This window comes from Cnephaeus nilssonii (genome assembly GCF_951640355.1).
Source record: "Cnephaeus nilssonii genome assembly, chromosome: 6".
Classification (NCBI taxonomy): domain Eukaryota; kingdom Metazoa; phylum Chordata; class Mammalia; order Chiroptera; family Vespertilionidae; genus Cnephaeus; species Cnephaeus nilssonii.
The window spans coordinates 91,173,517-91,190,851 of NC_137077.1; the positions used below are offsets into that span (position 1 = coordinate 91,173,517).

Here is a 17,335-nt window from a genome sequence, read left to right on the forward strand (position 1 = left end):
TTAAAAATATTCTCCTATCCCCCACTGACCTATACAAATCCTTGCATTTTCATATCCTAGTAAAGAGTATGTGTATTTTAAACTCATTGTTGGCTTAATCAAAGGCAAATTTTCTCTTTATCAAATAGTACCCATACATGTTTTCTCCTCACTTTATTCTAGAGTTGCTAATGAAACTGGATGAATCTATTTTTTTCCCCATAGTCAGTGAATAATAATTGAAGAGTGAAAGTTGATTTTAATTTCTTAGCTGTTTGAAACGATGTGTCAGCAAACAAAAAGGACATGTAATGTTCCCTCATGAAAGTTTTTTTTCTTAGATTGATTAAGGTGGAATCTTGACTTTAATGAATACATTAGTCACATATATAGTACATATGATTTTCTTTGGCCCATCCATGTCTATAAAAGATCTGTCTTTTAAAGTTTTAAACACTGTGGGACGTTGCTGTTGTTTTTCCAGATAGAGAATATAGTTAACATTCTGATCTAGCAATGCCCAAATCTTCAGATTTTTACCTATGAGAGTGATACAGCTTTTGAATACTAATAGAAACCCTCTTTTAGATGTTGTGAAAAAATAACAAAGAGCTATTTTGCTAACTTGATAGGGGTCTTCCCTATTGAAAAAATGAAACCATTCTATTTTAAAAAATGAGCCTATGAAAGTGAATTATTACAGTGTGCACTGTTTGCACTTGGCAAGGGCAAGGTAGGATTCTAAAGTTAGAGTTTTAAATCCAGAACTGCTTCTTTGACCCCAAAAAGTACTGTTGTATCAAGTCAGCTGTTATTTATATTCTTTCCTACTGATTTGAACACCAAATTATTCAACCCTTAACTAGGACCAGAAAAGTAAACATTTAGTAATTTGGCATCTGTCACATGTTTCATGTAGTAAAATTAACTGTATCTGGTTTGGGATAACCAGAAAAAAGACATTACTGTCACTAGTCAAGTTGTGTATTTTTTACTATCCACCAAAAATCTCTTCTGATTTCTACTTAGAAGACATACAATTACTTGATAAGAAAATAACACTGAAGCCTCTAACAGGAGAGGATAATAAAAATATAGAATATAGGTAGACTTTGTACAGTAGCTTAAATTAAAATGCATTCCTTATATTATAAAAATGGTTGGGCTTATTGTTTTCCCTTAACTCTTTCTTTACTGATGTAATTTATATTAAGTATTAAGAGTAAGCATGTTAATTGTAGGTAAAAGTAAAATAATCACTTAGAAAGTTAAATTCTTTTGAGAAAGGAAATTTGTGGAAAAGCAGCTTTTATCTGAGGCAATGAGTCCTACAAAATAATTACCTCGACCCTGGATGTATTTAATGGATTTTCACTATGCACATAATTTCTACAAGTATTGTTATTTCTTTATTAATTATAAATTTGGTGTAACCATTTCATAGGGTTACACAGAGCTATCCAGTTGTGCATGTCAAATGTAATTTCACATATGAATGTATGAATTACTTGTCTTATTCATGTTGATACAGCCTCAGTCCATGGTGCATCCGTGTGGGGGGACCCCAACATACCCAGAATCACAGATATTTTTCCCAACTATCCATGAACGTCCAGTTTCTTTTTCACCACCTCCCACCTGTCCACCGAAGGTGGCCATTTCCCAGCGGCGTAAGAGCACCTCCTTCCTGGAAGCCCAAACTCACCACTTCCAACCCCTGCTGAGGACTGTTGGCCAAAATCTTCTTCCACCTGGTGGCAGCCCAGCTAACTGGACACCAGAGGCCGTAGTTATGCTGGGTACTACAGCCAGTAGAATAACTGGAGAGCCATGTGAGATACCGGTCAATCCTTTGTTTGAACCACCTCAAGTTTACAGTGACTGTAGACCTGGACTAGTACTTTCAGAAGAAGCTCACTGTTTTTTTCCTCAGGAAGCATTGTATCTAGCTGGGGTACAGTACCAGGCCCAGGTTGCAGAACAGTGTGAGGGTATTCCATACAACTCACCAGTACTGTCAAGTCCTATGAAACAGATACCTGAACAGAAGCCAGTACAAGGGGGCCCTACCTCAAGTTCTGTCTTTGAATTTCCATCTGGACAGGCTTTCTTGGTAGGACACCTTCAGAATTTAAGATTAGATTCTGGACTGAGTCCAGGATCTCCCCTCTCTAGTATTTCTGCACCTATCAGTACAGATGCTACACGTTTGAAATTTCACCCTGTCTTTGTTCCTCATTCTGCGCCTGCTGTGTTAACTCATAACAATGAGAGCAGAAGCAATTGTGTATTTGAATTTCATGTTCACATTCCAAGCTCCTCTTCAGGAGAAGGAGGGGGAGTTTTACCTCAGCGTGCTTACCAAAATCGACAGGTTGCAATGGACTTGAATCAGGAAGAATCAGCTCCTCAATCAGTTGGATTACATGGCCGCCTGCAGCCTGTGACTGAAGAACAGCATAATTATGCCCCAGAATTGACCGTTTCTGTGATAGAGCCTATCGGACAGAACTGGCCAATAGGAAGCCCAGAATATTCCAGTGATTCCTCACAAATTACTTCTTCAGACCCCAGTGATTTTCAATCACCTCCCCCTACAGGGGGAGCAGCTGCACCTTTTGGCTCTGACGTCTCACTACCCTTTATCCGTCTGCCTCAGACAGTGTTACAAGAATCCCCACTTTTCTTCTGTTTCCCCCAAGGAACCACATCTCAGCAGGTCTTATCTGCCTCATATTCTTCAGGAGGATCTGCACTCCGTCCACAGGTTATAGGAAAACTTCCACTATTTTAAACTACCCTACTATGCATCATTACATTTAAATTTTCTATCCCTCCTTTCCATTTATGAGGAATATTATTTAATTTAATTATTATTGAATTTCTTCATTTGGGGGTATTATAAACTATTTGTATTTAAGACCAAAATATGAGAGAGAAGCTGCCTAATTTACTTATAATATATGCAAACCCTTAGAAAAAGAACATAAACACTAGAATTTTAGTTGGTTATCAAAATCAATTACTTCTATCCATAGATAGCATATTTAAAACTAGTAGTAAAAAAGTAGATGTCTATATTGTGATGTTGACTCAACATTAATTATTTATAAATACTAATGTGAAGTATTTCTCCCTATAAATAAGCATGGCTAGTTTAAAAAAAATCTTTTTTTACGTAGAATTAACAATACACAGAATTTTCATTAGTGTGGAAGGATTTTAAAAGACAGAAAGGAAACATCTTAAGAATTTGTTTTAACAAAATGAAGATGCCTTTTTAAAAAGGTATCAATCAAACAAGTCACTGTATATGTCCAAATAAAATGTTAATCCATAAAGTTAACTAATTCTAATTTGTAGCAACTAAGTTAGAATCTAGTGTGGGTGGTGGGGTTTTTTAAAATTTGTTTTAAGAACTTGTGATATATGTTGCAAGCTAAGGAACATTACATATCTCAGGCCTTGGTGTTTTCATCAACAAATATAAATTTTGTCATTTATGTTTACGAGTTTATGCACTTTTGCAAATAAAGACCAAGTAATGGCCATAATAGAATTCAAGAAGTGAATTTAGTATTAGCTATTTTACACATTTTGATACATTTTATCAAATTTATAAGTCTTATTAAGATCTATGTAGAAGATTATGCAATTATATATTTAAGACATAGTTTGGATCTTTTAAATATTCCACTCTTTTATAAAAAACTGTATGTTCTCCTTTGTACTTTCTTCCTATGTGGGCATAAACAACCCTGAAAGTGTACCTAAAGTATCACTTAGAATAGTACCAAGAATCAAAAAGATCCAGAAACTTGAAAATTATACTGCATGGGTATGCAGTACACTTATAACATTACAGTAGTTAGTTGTCAGTCTGTACTATAAATCTTAATGCACTGCCAGCCATTCTTCTTTAAACTTTCCAAAATAAAATTTCAAATATCACGTAGTTAATTTACAGACATATTGCAGAAACAATGAATGTGTATAGTGGTTAAGATGTAGTGACATATTATATCCAAGGAACCTTCAAAGAAACCTCTTGTAAAGCCCCACATTCTGTTATTTTAACTTAGACTTTTGTAGGTCAGGTTTTCTCAAATTCAACACTATTGATATTTTACTTTGGATAATTGTTTGTTTGGGGTAGCTGTTCTGCACAATGTAGGATGTTTAACGGCAACTTTGGCGTCTTCGCAGTAGATGCCAGTAGCATCAACCAAAAATGTCTCCAGATACTGCCAAATGTCCCCTGAGGTGAGGGCAAAATTGCCCCTGCTTAAGAAATAATACTGTAAGCAATTTATGATAATAGATTTTTTTTAACATTTTTCATAAAAGTCACCATCACACTACAAGAAATAGCAAAAGGAACCAAATTAGCATTATCAAATACTCTTTTTTTCTTTCATTGTTCACTTATAGAGGGGTATTTTTACATTGATATTCTTATTACTTTTTTCCTGATTATTGTCATTAGCAATTGTATTAGGAATCTTACATTTTTTTAGCTAAAATTATAGCCTGAGCAGAAGTGGTTAGGTTTTAACTATCAGTGGTTTTTGCATAGGATCAGAGTATGTTCTTCTCTTAACCTTTTCTTACAAAAGATTCCCCAACAGTCTCTTCCATATATACTTTATCAAGTTAATGTTTCATCTTACTCAAGCAAACTCTCAGGAGCTTAACATTTATTGCCAAAGGCTAACTTCTCTGTACATTTACTTCAGGGATTTTCTAATTTATTGTATTTACTTTTTTTCTCTAGGCACAGGGGCAGAGCCAGGGTCAGCCATCCTCAAGTATTGTAACAGGGGTTTCATCTTCCCAACCCATACAACATTCTCAGCAGGTGAGAACAATTCATTGCTACATTTTATGGATTAGCAGAAGCCAATACACTGTTTTACATCTTTCTTGAATTAAATTTCTGATGTAAATGGCCTACTAAGTTTTTGAAAGGAAAATCAAGAGACATAACATATCTCATATTCAACCCTAACTGGTTTGGCTCAGTGGATAGAGCGTCAGCCTGTGGACTGAAGGGTCTTAGGTTCGATTCCAGGCAAGGGCAAGTACCTTGGCTGTGGGCACATCCCCAGTAGGGGGTGTGCAGGAGGCAGCTGATCAATGTTTCTCTCTCATCGATGTTTCTAACTCTCTATCCCTCTCTCTTCCTCTCTGTAAAAAATCAATAAAATATATTTTTTAAAAAACAACAAAAAAAACAAAACATATCTCATATTCAGTAACATTTTAGAAAATCTCTTTTATTTAATGTATTTTTGAGTAATCTACTAGATTAAAAGAATCATTGATGCTGGTCAAATTTATCTGCCTTCTTAAACAGATAATTCAATACATGTTTTAATAATATAAAGAATATCAATTTTATTTCTTCTTATATATATGACTTGTTCTTTTGTGAGCATCATCACTAGTGATATTTGTAATAATTATTTGCATGGAAATAATGCTTTTTGGAACAATTGAATATTTATTAACTGTTTCAAATAAAATATATAGTTACTATATGGTACATAGTTTCCTAAAAAGTGTGTTTTTGAACCACCAAATTGTAAGCTGGCTTCTGTTCCTATTGATTTTTGAAACAGAGCCTTTAATTCTTTTTTGTTGTTGTTGTTCATCCTTACCGGAGGATATATTTATTGATTTTTAGCAGGAGGGAGGGAGAGAGAGAGAGAGAGAAACATCATCGTACTGTTGCCTCCCATATGCGACCCAACTGAGGATTGAACCGGCAACCTTTTTTGGTATAGGTGACAACACTCCAACCAACTGAGCCACCCGGCCAGGGCCAAAGCTTGTAATTCTTATTACAAATTGCCTGCTTTTGGTCCAGCATGTGACCATGTAGTCATATGATACTAGTTTAAGATCAGGTGTTCTTTGTACAAGGTTAATTTGGCTATATACACATTTAACTCTGTGAACATATCTATCTTATAGAATGTGGGTGTTGGGAATTATATGCTTTGTCTTGCTCCTGCTGTTTCTTCCAGACAAATATTTGAATGTATATATATTTATAGTTAAGTTGAGTAGTCACATTTTTGCCAACCTTAACTAATTCTGTTTTAATATTAACAACTCCCAATAAGAATATAGATTAAAAGTTATATAAAGCTGGTTGAGGATAGAAGCATTATCATGGATACCAGTCTCCTATTTTGTCTGTCTTTGGACACAGAGCCAATACCAATAAACTGAGCAAATATAAATGTGTACTCTGTTTTTCCCTTTCTATAGGCATTTCTTATATATCTTATTCTATTTAGACAATTCCATAAATATCAGGTTAAAATAATTAGGTAGTTGACTCTTCTGTGGAAAAAATATGGCTAAATGACTATCTCTACAGTACAAATAGGAATCAATTTATGTTTGTGATTTTTTTAAGATAATTTTTATTTTGTGACTTATTTTAAATATAGCATGATATTTAAGTTAAGTAGAATCATAAAATTGAGTCAAGTATTTGCAGTTTAAAATACTTAATTTTTCCATGGTCATATAAACCTGTAAATGGATAGAACTAAAAATTACAAGTCAGAATTCAGGGTTTCTATAGTGTTCTTTTCTTCTATATTAAAGTTCTATAGGGACTTAAGATTCTGTAGAGGTACCCAAGAAGCTGCACTTATTTGTTTTAGCTACTGGGGTTCCATAAATTTAAAAAAAGAAAGATTTTAATCTTCTGTACTGTATGAGTAGAATCTGTTTTAACATATGATTTTTATTTTACCCCTTAGGAAACCATATCTCTAGTTTTATTAGAGCTAGGCAAGAAATGTATTTTAGCTGAAATTTACTTTATTTCATGGGTTTCTGAAATATAATGGATAAGGGACTTGTTTTTATTTTTCATGTTTTTATTGAGTACCTTTTAGTGGTATGAGGTACTAAAAAATAGCTTCTTCTTTTACTGGAAAACTTAGTTTGTTGCCATAAGAAAACTCATGAGCTACCCTACTTAGTAACTTCTTCTGTAGGGCACATGTAAAATCTTCAGGTATTTTTTAGTTTCTGTTTAATTGAAGTTCATGAATATATTTTTTATTCAGCACTCATGTGCAACAGATAGTACACAGTCAGGATAGGCTGGTTTGAACCAAAAGAAAAAAAAAGGCTGATTGGAATGAGCTGAGAGAGTCCAAATCTTGATGTAAGCATGGTTCTGCATTTATGCTGTTGGGAGAGATAATCATATACCCAAATATAAGATAGGGATTTTTCTTCTCAAATATATCCGTTTTCTTTAGTATAAAGAAGGGAATCACCATATATTCAAGCCTTTATCGTACTTTCATATCACAGACCTCTTAATGTCCTTTATTTTGAACAATAACCAAAAAATATTAATGGAATAAAACTGGTGAGAACAAATGTAAGGATCTTAAAAATAGTGTATGTGTTTGGAAATATTTATAGACAAATTCCGACAGAATTGGTTTTAAAATAAAAGTCAAGAAATTAAGCATAGACTTGGTTCTTATTCTTAGATGAATGACTATTCCAGGTCAAACCTTTACTCTTCCAGGTTTGTATGTCATTATAAACAACTTATTTACTTTAAGAAGTTAATACAAAGATAACATGAATATAAGTCTATAAGACAAATGCAAAAAAAATCACCTCTCCCAATATTACTCAAACAGATGCTTGTCACTGCAAATTTTACCTCAAGATGCAAAGGGAAAGTATTATGTTATGCTCCAGAACACTAGCATAGCTTCAGTGAAGACAAAGACACTGATGTATTACATACAAAGAGTTTGAATGATGGAGGAGGTAGCAATACTTCTAAATTACTATACTTATATAATAAGCAATCTTATTTAGATATATAAATTAATACCTTTGATAATTGTAGTATTTTCATGTAAATGAAAAGTTTAAATATACTCAAGTTGACCAAAAAGGTTTGCCAGTTTTTTGTTTTTTTCAGTGGGAAAGCAGAATTTTCTTATATTCAGAGTTGCCTTATAGTTGCATACATATGATAGATATATTTTAGTTGCTGAAAATATTTTACATAATTCAACAGCCATTTGTCCCTCATTTTTTTTAAGTTAAAATAAGAAAACTGCATTTTCAGAAATAGTTAAATAAGAATAAAATGAACATGACTACTGGTGATTTTATTTTTCTAAAAAATCAACCAAAATATTCATCATTGGAACGTTCATGCCAGTGATAAATGAAATGAAAACATACTAGAGAACACTTTTTATGTAACAGGCATGTTTTTATTTTAACAAAGGAAAATGTACTTACACATGTAAAAAAATCATAAAGGTGTGCACCAAATAATAGTGGTTGCCACTGAGAAATGGGGTTGGGGTATTTTCACTTAACTTTATAATCTGATGTATTGGTTAAAATTTTTATTACAAGCAGGTATTGTTTTTATATTATAATTTTTAAATTAGTTACAGGTATTAGAAAATCTTAAAGTTCAGATTTTTGTTACACAAAAGGTAGCCATTACTTTATTATAGAAATTAGTATTTGAGTACAAATATGTGTCATGCATTAAGTTTAAGTGTGTTACACCAGAGTGCCCAGCATATGGTTGACTCCCAAATGTTATTCCCTTTGTCCTGCTTTGACTTGAATTGACAGTGTCCTTATTTTCAAAGAAGGAAACTTCATTTTGGCAGTAAAGTGAACAGTCTCTAAGGTATTACAGCTAGTAAATGATAAAACTAAAATTGCTAATACAATGCTCTTCTCACTATTTTGTAGCTATAATCAGAGCTATTTTTCAAGCAAATTAATTATACAGTTTATAAAATAGATTAATGCAAAGATGAAAGGGGGATATTGGATTAGTTTAATAGAGGACCAAAGTGAGAGCTGATAATGGAGAAATAGGAAAAAGAGGGGTAGTGGGGTTGGAGGAGGTAGGACCTATTTGGATATGGTATCTAAAGATCTTTATAAATGACCTGCTATTGAGGCAAGGGGGAATGTTGAGTGAAGAACCAGTGGTGACTCAAGTTTTGAAACATTGGTTAATTGTTCTTGGTGGTACCACACAAGTAAAGAACACCAGAGGGAAAAAAGAAATGTAAAGGGAAATTGATGAATTTGGGTTGTGTATATCTTGATTACTAAAATCATTTTCAGACACTGAAGGCCTTAGGCAAACATAATTCCTTAAAAACATGCTATTAATGACTTGAAATAAAACTGAGTAATTATATTTTATTCTCAGGCACAGGGAATACAGCAGACAGCCCCCCCTCAACAGACAGTGCAGTATTCACTTCCACAGACAACAACCTCCAGTGAGGCCACTACTGCACAGCCAGTGAGTCAGCCTCAGGCTTCACAGGTCTTGCCTCAAGTATCAGCTGGAAAACAGGTAAATAGTTTCTATTTAGTAAAGAATATGCTAAAGGGAACTCCGTGTAACCTGTTATTTCATGTAGATAGACTTCTACCTTCTCTCATGGTGAAATATCAAAGTTGGTTGTTGTTTTTTTGCAAAAACTGAAGTAAAAAAATGCTCCTTTTGTGCATATGCACTGTTTAATGTAAATTGATACGTACTGAGCAGTGACCATCTAAAAATGTTTAACTTTTAGGTTTGACAAGAGTTAAACTGATGAGTTAATAAATGGTACATTTTCTAGAGTTGTGTCAGGTATCTGATATTCCAGGGAATATGCTGTATTTTCGTATAGATTTATGCATTGTTTTACCCCTCATTGCCTAATGACAGTAAGTCATAAAAACCCCTTTTAAGGAATGATTTCTTTTCTAAGGCATTCTTCCAGTCACTTGAAAAGTGCCACATAGAAGAAATGCTCTTCTGAATTACCTTTTTCCAACTTTAACACTGCGGCTTGTTGTGCTTGTATTTTGGCACAATTTATTGTTTCTGTCATATTTTATTGCTCTGAGATACTATCAATTGTAAAATGCACCATTGTTTTATGTATCACTAAGTACTGACACACCATTAATTGTAAGATATATCTTAGTTTCACAAATGTTAAAATGACAGAGTGCTGGAGAGGGATGATTACATCAAGAATCAGTGAAATACAGTAAATATACCTACTTTTATAGGCCTTTGTTACAGGCAATATTGATGAAATATAATTCCACTGGGAAGAAAGAAATTCATTTGAATTTCAGTAACTGTTGTAATAGCAGTCATAGATTTAGTCACTGCAAACCTGCCGATGAATTATGGTATGGGAAATATATCTCAATTAATTCTATAAACAAGAAAAGCCTTGTCTGTGGAAGGGTCCTCATTTTATTGTTGAACAATGAAGCATTAGTAAACTTCTCTACAAAGATCTGGAACAGTAGCCAATCAGCCTCTTTGTATCCTGCAATCCTTTCCCTATTTTTATGTGGCATATTAACTTACACTAATGTATCCAGGGTTTCTTTTTAAATTTTCATTCCTTTGAGCTAATACATAAATCTTGCTTTGGTGGCCTTGCTTTTCTTTTTTTTTAAAATCTGTCTGTTTTGTTTTCTTTACCTTCTCAGCTTCCAGTTTCCCAGCCAGTACCAACTATCCAAGGCGAACCTCAAATCTCAGTTGCAACACAACCCTCAGTTGTTCCAGTCCATTCTGGTGCTCATTTCCTCCCTATGGGACAGCCACTCCCTACTTCCTTACTCCCTCAGTACTCTGTCTCTCAAATTCCTATATCAGCTCCTCATGTGTCTGCGGCACAGACAGGTTTCTCAACCCTTCCCATCACAATCGCAGCTGGCATTAATCAGCCTCTGCTCACCTTGGCTTCATCGGCTACAGCAGCTGTGATCCCAGGGGGATCAACTGTGGCTTCTAGTCAGCTTCCAACCCTTCTGCAGCCTGTGACTCAGCTGCCAAGTCAGGTTCACCCACAGCTTCTGCAGCCAGCAGTTCAGTCCATGGGACTACCAGCTAACCTTGGACAAGCTGCTGAGGGTCCACTTCCCTCTGGAGATGTTCTGTACCAGGTATTGTGTTGCCTAGCAAAAAGGAGGGCACCCAGAGGGTTTGGTTCTTATAGTAGACATCAAGGACTTGAGAATATAGTAGTTGAATGTCAGAATAACTAGCAAAAACAGTAGTTGCTGATCTTTCCTAGAGAAACTAAAACAGTAAAATTCTGAGAAAGAATAGGGTGATGATGTCTAACAATTGATTCATTTCCATTTTTCTAAAGGTACCTTTTGGGAGAAAAGTGGTTCTCTTAAAACTCAGTGTAAGCTAATTGAATGCTAGATATGGCTACTAAGAGTACATCAGGCTACTTTTCTAATAGGAAGAATAAATAGAGTAGCTAACATGGTATCAATAAAAAGCTTCAGGGTTTGGATTTAGAAGATTAGCAGGTCATGATATGACTGGAATGACTGATACCTTGAAGAGCTTTTTCATTCTTCCACATAAGATTGACTAGAAAGTAGATATTTTTTTCTGGAAGGAATTATGTATATTCCTCCTATTTAAATAATCTTCAGGAGGAAAAAACAAACAAACAGCAACTTAAAGTACAGTTGTAGAGTCCTGTCCCCTAAATTGAAATCAGAAATCTTTAAATTATTAGAAAAAGAGTGGGCTACTATTCTTCTTTGCTTTGTGCATTCTCTCTCTCTCTCTCTCTCTCTCTCTCTCTCTCTCTCTCTCTCTCTCTCTCTCTCTCTCTTTGCATGTCTTGCTGTTTTGCTAATTTGATTACCTGACTTGCACTAACTCACCTTCCTCATTTCTATCACAGGGCTTCCCACCTCGATTGCCACTACAATATCCTGGAGATTCAAATATTGCTCCCTCTTCCAGCGTGGCTTCTGTTTGCATCCCTTCTACAGTCTTATCCCCTCCCATGCCTACAGAAGCATTAGCTACACCAGGTTACTTTCCTACAGTGGTGCAGCCTTACATGGAATCAAATCTTATAGTTCCTGTGGGCAGTATAGGAGGACAGGTTCAAGTGTCCCAACCAGCAGTGAGTTTAGCACAAGCCCCCACTACATCCTCCCAGCAAGCAGCTCTGGAGGTAAATGGAATTTCTGCATGTTTACATCTAAAACATATATATAATGGGATAAAAATTACAGAACAGAAACATAGGTTCGCTGGTTTAGAACTCATTTGGAGACTATTTCAAACTAACTTCTGAATGACTTTTTCTTACAGCAGAATGAAATGCCAATGTGGGGGCCTTGTTGCCACTGGCTGTTTTGTTGGGAAGTGAGTGTGCCTTGGAGAAGATTAACCCTATTAGCACTTCACTTCTCTAGCTAGTACTTTAGCCATTATTCTTCTCCTTTCACAAATTCTTGCCATTGGCAATCGTAAGAATCTTATCCTGCTGTGCTCCCAGTAATCATTTTTGCCCTACTAGGAGAAAGATCTGAATCATCTTTGCACTTTACTCTGCCTGCCCTATTGCACACTTCTGGTAAGATGCTGGCTGCATGGCAAATAATAGTTTCTCACTATCTAGCAACTATGTTGGCTGGTAACACACCATGCAGTCTATATCAGAAACTAGCTTTAGAAACTTCCTTTGGAATTTTAAGACCACTATCTCTAGATGCTGAATATTGAGAATTACTAGTAAATTTAGTGCTTCTAGGACTTAGGGGAGGGATAAGAAAAATAAAAAGAGTAGCTTTTTGGGAATGGTGAATAGTAAATAAAATGTATTACTGCCAAGATTTGAATTATTCTCTCTATTCACAGAGTACTCAGGGAGTCTCTCAAGTTGCTCCTCCAGAGCCAATTCCAATAGCACAGCCACAACCTACCCAGCCTACCACTTTGGTCTCTTCTATAGACAGGTAAGTAAAATCCTCTATCCTTGACTGGTAATAGTATGAAACTTAATATCAAAACTTTAAATCTCATATTGTAAACTGAACTCTTCTTTTGAAGTGCACATTCAGATGTTGCTTCAGGTATGAGTGATGGCAATGAGAATGTCCCATCATCCAGTGGAAGGCATGAAGGGAGAACTGCAAAACGGCATTGTCGGAAATCCGTAAGAAGTCGATCTCGTCATGAAAAGACTTCTCGCCCAAAATTGAGAATTTTGAATGTGAGTATTGCTGATATGTGTGTTTCATATCATTTATATTATGTAGATATTTCTAAGTCTCAGGTGTATTGATGAAATTTTAGGACTTTCTGATCACTCAAATGATACTGTTAAATTTCATATTTCTATGATAAGACTCTATTTACCTTTTAGAAAAAGAACAGTTTTAGTTTACATTTCTTTCAAACTCTTCAGTGGAAGATGAGTATGTGTCTCAAAGGCTAATATTTTCTTTATACCAGTTTAAGAAGCAGAGTATCAGTGCCAGGAATACCAGTGGTAACATCAGGCTTAAGTTCAAGTGATAATCTGTATTACTTTCTCAAATTCAGTAACAAAGGTGAATGTGGTCTTACAAGATACGAAGTACCTTTTCTTTTTCTTTTTAGGTTTCAAATAAAGGAGACCGGGTAGTAGAATGTCAGTTAGAGACTCATAATCGGAAAATGGTTACATTCAAATTTGATTTAGATGGTGACAATCCCGAGGAGATAGCAACAATTATGGTATGTCTCCATTTGGAGTTCCAATTTTGCTTTAGTACTTGATCTAAGTAGCCACTGCCCTAGCCAAATATACAGTATTTTGTAATCTATTTTTACACTTATTTCTATGTGAATATAACTAGTACACCAAGCCTGTGATTTGGATGTTTTTGTCTAGGACATGTCTAACTAGTATTGAAGAATTTTCATATCAAGTAAGTAATAATATAGCTAGTATGCAGATAGGGCAGAGTCATGAAGTTGGTAATTGAATGACTTAAAGCTTGAGAAACATTGTACTAACCAGACTGACATCACATTTCTTTTACAGGTGAACAATGACTTCATTCTAGCAGTAGAGAGAGAGTCTTTTGTGGATCAAGTGCGGGAAATTATTGAAAAAGCTGATGAAATGCTCAGTGAGGATGTCAGTGTGGAACCAGAGGGTGACCAGGGATTGGAGAGTCTACAGGGAAAGGATGACTATGGCTTTTCAGGTTCTCAAGTAGGTTCAACAATCCCATAGTGAAGGTTTGTTTATTTAACATATTACTGTAGTGCCAAGCAAAATGCCCAGTGATCATCTGTCTGAGATGATCAAACATTTATGTTCTCTTTGCACGTGGCAATTTGCCTAATTCAGATTGCATTGAGAATGAATTGAACTACTTTTGTTTGTTGTAGAAATTGGAAGGAGAATTCAAACAACCACTTCCTGCATCTTCCATGACACAACAAATAGGTGAATCTCTTTTCTTTCTGTGTTTGCTCTTACTTTTGACCAAAGTGTGTTAATAATGAAATCTTAAAGCTTCATGTTGGTGACAGTATATACAGTATAATAATAATGCAATCAAATGGTTTGTTTCTTTTAAATTAGGCATTCCTACCAGTTCTTTAACTCAAGTTGTTCATTCTGCTGGAAGACGGTTTATAGTGAGTCCTGTGCCAGAAAGTCGATTACGAGAATCAAAAGTTTTCACCGGTGAAATATCAGATACGGGTAAGGAATTGCTTCTACAACATAATTCTATAAATTTTGTGGCATCTCTGCTCTATTGGAAGCTAGGTCATCTAGCAGTAGTTCAAACAATGACACAGACAATAAAAGAGAGTAGAAAATTTTCAGATAAATATATGAAAAAAGGAAATAAGTGATGAATAGAGAAGATTAAAGAAAAAGAGCCAAAGGGACAGCCATAACTAGATACAGTCCACGCAATAGATACTGTGTAGATACAGTAATATGTTTGCTTTTCCATTTAGTACTATTGCATATGCTTTGAGGTTACTTCATGGTTTTGTGTTTGTTTTCAGAAATAGGTAACCGTATACAATAACTTAGTTTGATCTAACTACTTTGCTGTTTTAGAGCCTATCATTTCCTTGGGAGAGTTGTTGTTGTTTTAATATATTTTTATTGATTTCAAAGAGAAAAGGAGAGGGAGAGAGAGATAGAAACATCAATGATGAGAGAGAATCATTGATCGGCTGCCTCCTACATGTCCCACCCTGGGGATCAAGCCCACAGCCTGGGCATGTGCCCTGACTGGGAATTGAACTATGACCTCATGGTTCATAGGTCGACTGAGCCATGCCAGCAGGGCCCTTGGAAGAGTTTTTAAACCTTGTTGGTATGTGGCCTAGTTGATAATCCAAAAATAGGCTGCTAAGACAGTCTTTTGAATCCACCCTTTTACAATGGACTGATTCTGAATTTTTTCTTTTCCTTTGCAGTTGCTGCCTCTACGTCTCATGGAATGAACTTGTCTCACTCTGCTTCATCCCTTAGTCTACAGCAGGCCTTTTCTGAACTTAAAAATGCCCAGATGACAGAAGGACCCAATACAGCACCTCCCAACTTTAGTCAGACAGGACCAACATTTCCAGTAGTACCTCCTTCCATGGGTAGCATTGCTGGAGTCCCCACCACAGCAGCAGTCACATCTTCAGTATCAGTCCCTGTAACTAGCTGCCCTCTTAATGACATTTCTACATCAGTAATTCAGTCTGAGATTACAGTGCCCACTGAAAAAGGGATGACCACCTGCACAAGTGTAACTTCAAGTGAACTCTCTATACCACCTGTGTCTGAAGAATCACCGGTACTTTCCAGCGTGGTTTCAGGCATCACAATACCTGCAGTTGTCTCAACATCAGCAACATCCCAGTCAGTTCTGGCTCCCACATCTGGGAGTGCTGTTTCTAGTATAGGTACTTTCCCCTCTAGACCGGTTTCAACAACTTCAGCCTCTGCAGTGAGCAGTGTTGCTGCCCCAGGGGCTAATCCTCAACCTGCATTATCTCAGCCATCAGCAGGCAGTACTACTACAGGGGCAGCCACATTAACCTCAGTTTCTACCACCACTCCATTCCCAAGCATAGTTTCACAGCCATCTCTTCAGCTTAGCAGCAGCACCTCTGCTCCTACGCTAGCTGAGACAGTGGTGGTTAGTGCACACTCACTTGATAAAATATCTCATAGCAGTACAGCTGGATTGGCTTTGTCCCACTCTGCACCATCCTCCTCCTCTTCCACTGGAGCAGCAGTATCTAGTTCCATTTCTCAACCTGGTGGGGTGCATCCTTTGGTCATTCCCTCAGTTATAGCGTCTACTCCTGTCCTGCCCCAAGCAGCAGGACCTACTTCTACACCTTTATTACCCCAAGTACCTACTATCCCACCTTTGGTACAGCCTGTTGCCAGTGTGCCTGCTGTACAGCAGACACTAATTCATAGTCAGCCTCAACCAGCTTTGCTTCCCAACCAGCCTCATACACACTGTCCTGAAATAGATGCTGATACACAGCCCAAAGCTCCTGGGATTGATGACATAAAGACTCTAGAGGAAAAGCTACGATCTCTCTTTAGTGAACACAGCTCATCTGGAACTCAACATGCCTCTGTCTCATTGGAGACATCACTAGTAGTAGAAACCAATGCCACACCAGGCATCCCAACCACTGCTGTTGCACCAAGCAAACTCATGACTTCAACTACAAATACTTGCTTACCACCAACCAGTTTGCCATTAGGAACAACTGGATTGCCTGTTATACCAGTGGTAACACCTGGGCAAGTTTCTACTTCAGTCAGCTATGTATCAGCCCCAGTCAGCACTACACCAGGAGTGAAACCTGGAACTGCTCCATCAAAGCTACCTTTAACTAAGGCTCCAGTAAGATTCTTGTTTTGAAATAATTTAATAACTATAACCATTCTTTTTCCTCCTAATATATGCATTTTTTCCACTCAGCCTTGCAAATTACAAATGAAGTTATAAAAATGTCTGGCTGATAATAGGCACTTGGTATCCTATATAATAAAGAGGTAATAAATATGCAAATTGACCATCACTCCAACACAAGTTGGCCACCCCCATGTGGACACAAGATGGCTGCCACATGATGGCCAGCAGGGGAGGGCAGATGGGGGGGACCAGGCCTGCAGGGGAGGGCAGTTGGGGGGACCAGGCCTGCAGGGGAGCAGTTAGGCATCAATCAGGCTGGCAGGGGAGTGGTTAGGGGGTGATCAGGCTGGCAGGCAGAAGCGGTTAGGGGCAATCAGGCAGGCAGGCAAGCAGTTGGGAGCCAGTAGTCCTGGATGTCCCCCGAGGGGTCCCAGATTGGAGAGGGTGCAGGCTGGGCTGAGGGACACACACACACACACACACACACACACACACACACACTGCACAAATTTTGTGCACCGGGCCTCTAGTTTTTTAAATAAATTGATTGATTGATTGATTTATAAGTCATTTATAAATAAGTTATTTTAGT

At 36.6% G+C, this 17,335-nt stretch overlaps 1 protein-coding gene across 4 annotated transcripts in view; it reads left to right on the forward strand.

Annotated features, from left to right (window-relative positions):
- Positions 1–17,335, forward strand: part of WNK1 (WNK lysine deficient protein kinase 1) — a 144,499-nt gene that overhangs the window by 101,883 nt on the left and 25,281 nt on the right. Inside the window, exons 11-22 of one of the 4 annotated variants that reach the window (XM_079773948.1) lie at positions 1,511–2,746; positions 4,754–4,837; positions 9,227–9,376; positions 10,522–10,980; positions 11,745–12,023; positions 12,713–12,810; positions 12,905–13,067; positions 13,457–13,573; positions 13,884–14,057; positions 14,237–14,294; positions 14,433–14,555; positions 15,290–16,731. In XM_079773948.1, the coding sequence (XP_079630074.1) occupies positions 1,511–2,746; positions 4,754–4,837; positions 9,227–9,376; positions 10,522–10,980; positions 11,745–12,023; positions 12,713–12,810; positions 12,905–13,067; positions 13,457–13,573; positions 13,884–14,057; positions 14,237–14,294; positions 14,433–14,555; positions 15,290–16,731 (4,383 nt within the window). The remainder of the gene's footprint in view (positions 1–1,510; positions 2,747–4,753; positions 4,838–9,226; positions 9,377–10,521; positions 10,981–11,744; positions 12,024–12,712; positions 12,811–12,904; positions 13,068–13,456; positions 13,574–13,883; positions 14,058–14,236; positions 14,295–14,432; positions 14,556–15,289; positions 16,732–17,335) is intronic. The other 3 variants (XM_079773949.1, XM_079773950.1, XM_079773947.1) reach the window with 3 other exon arrangements.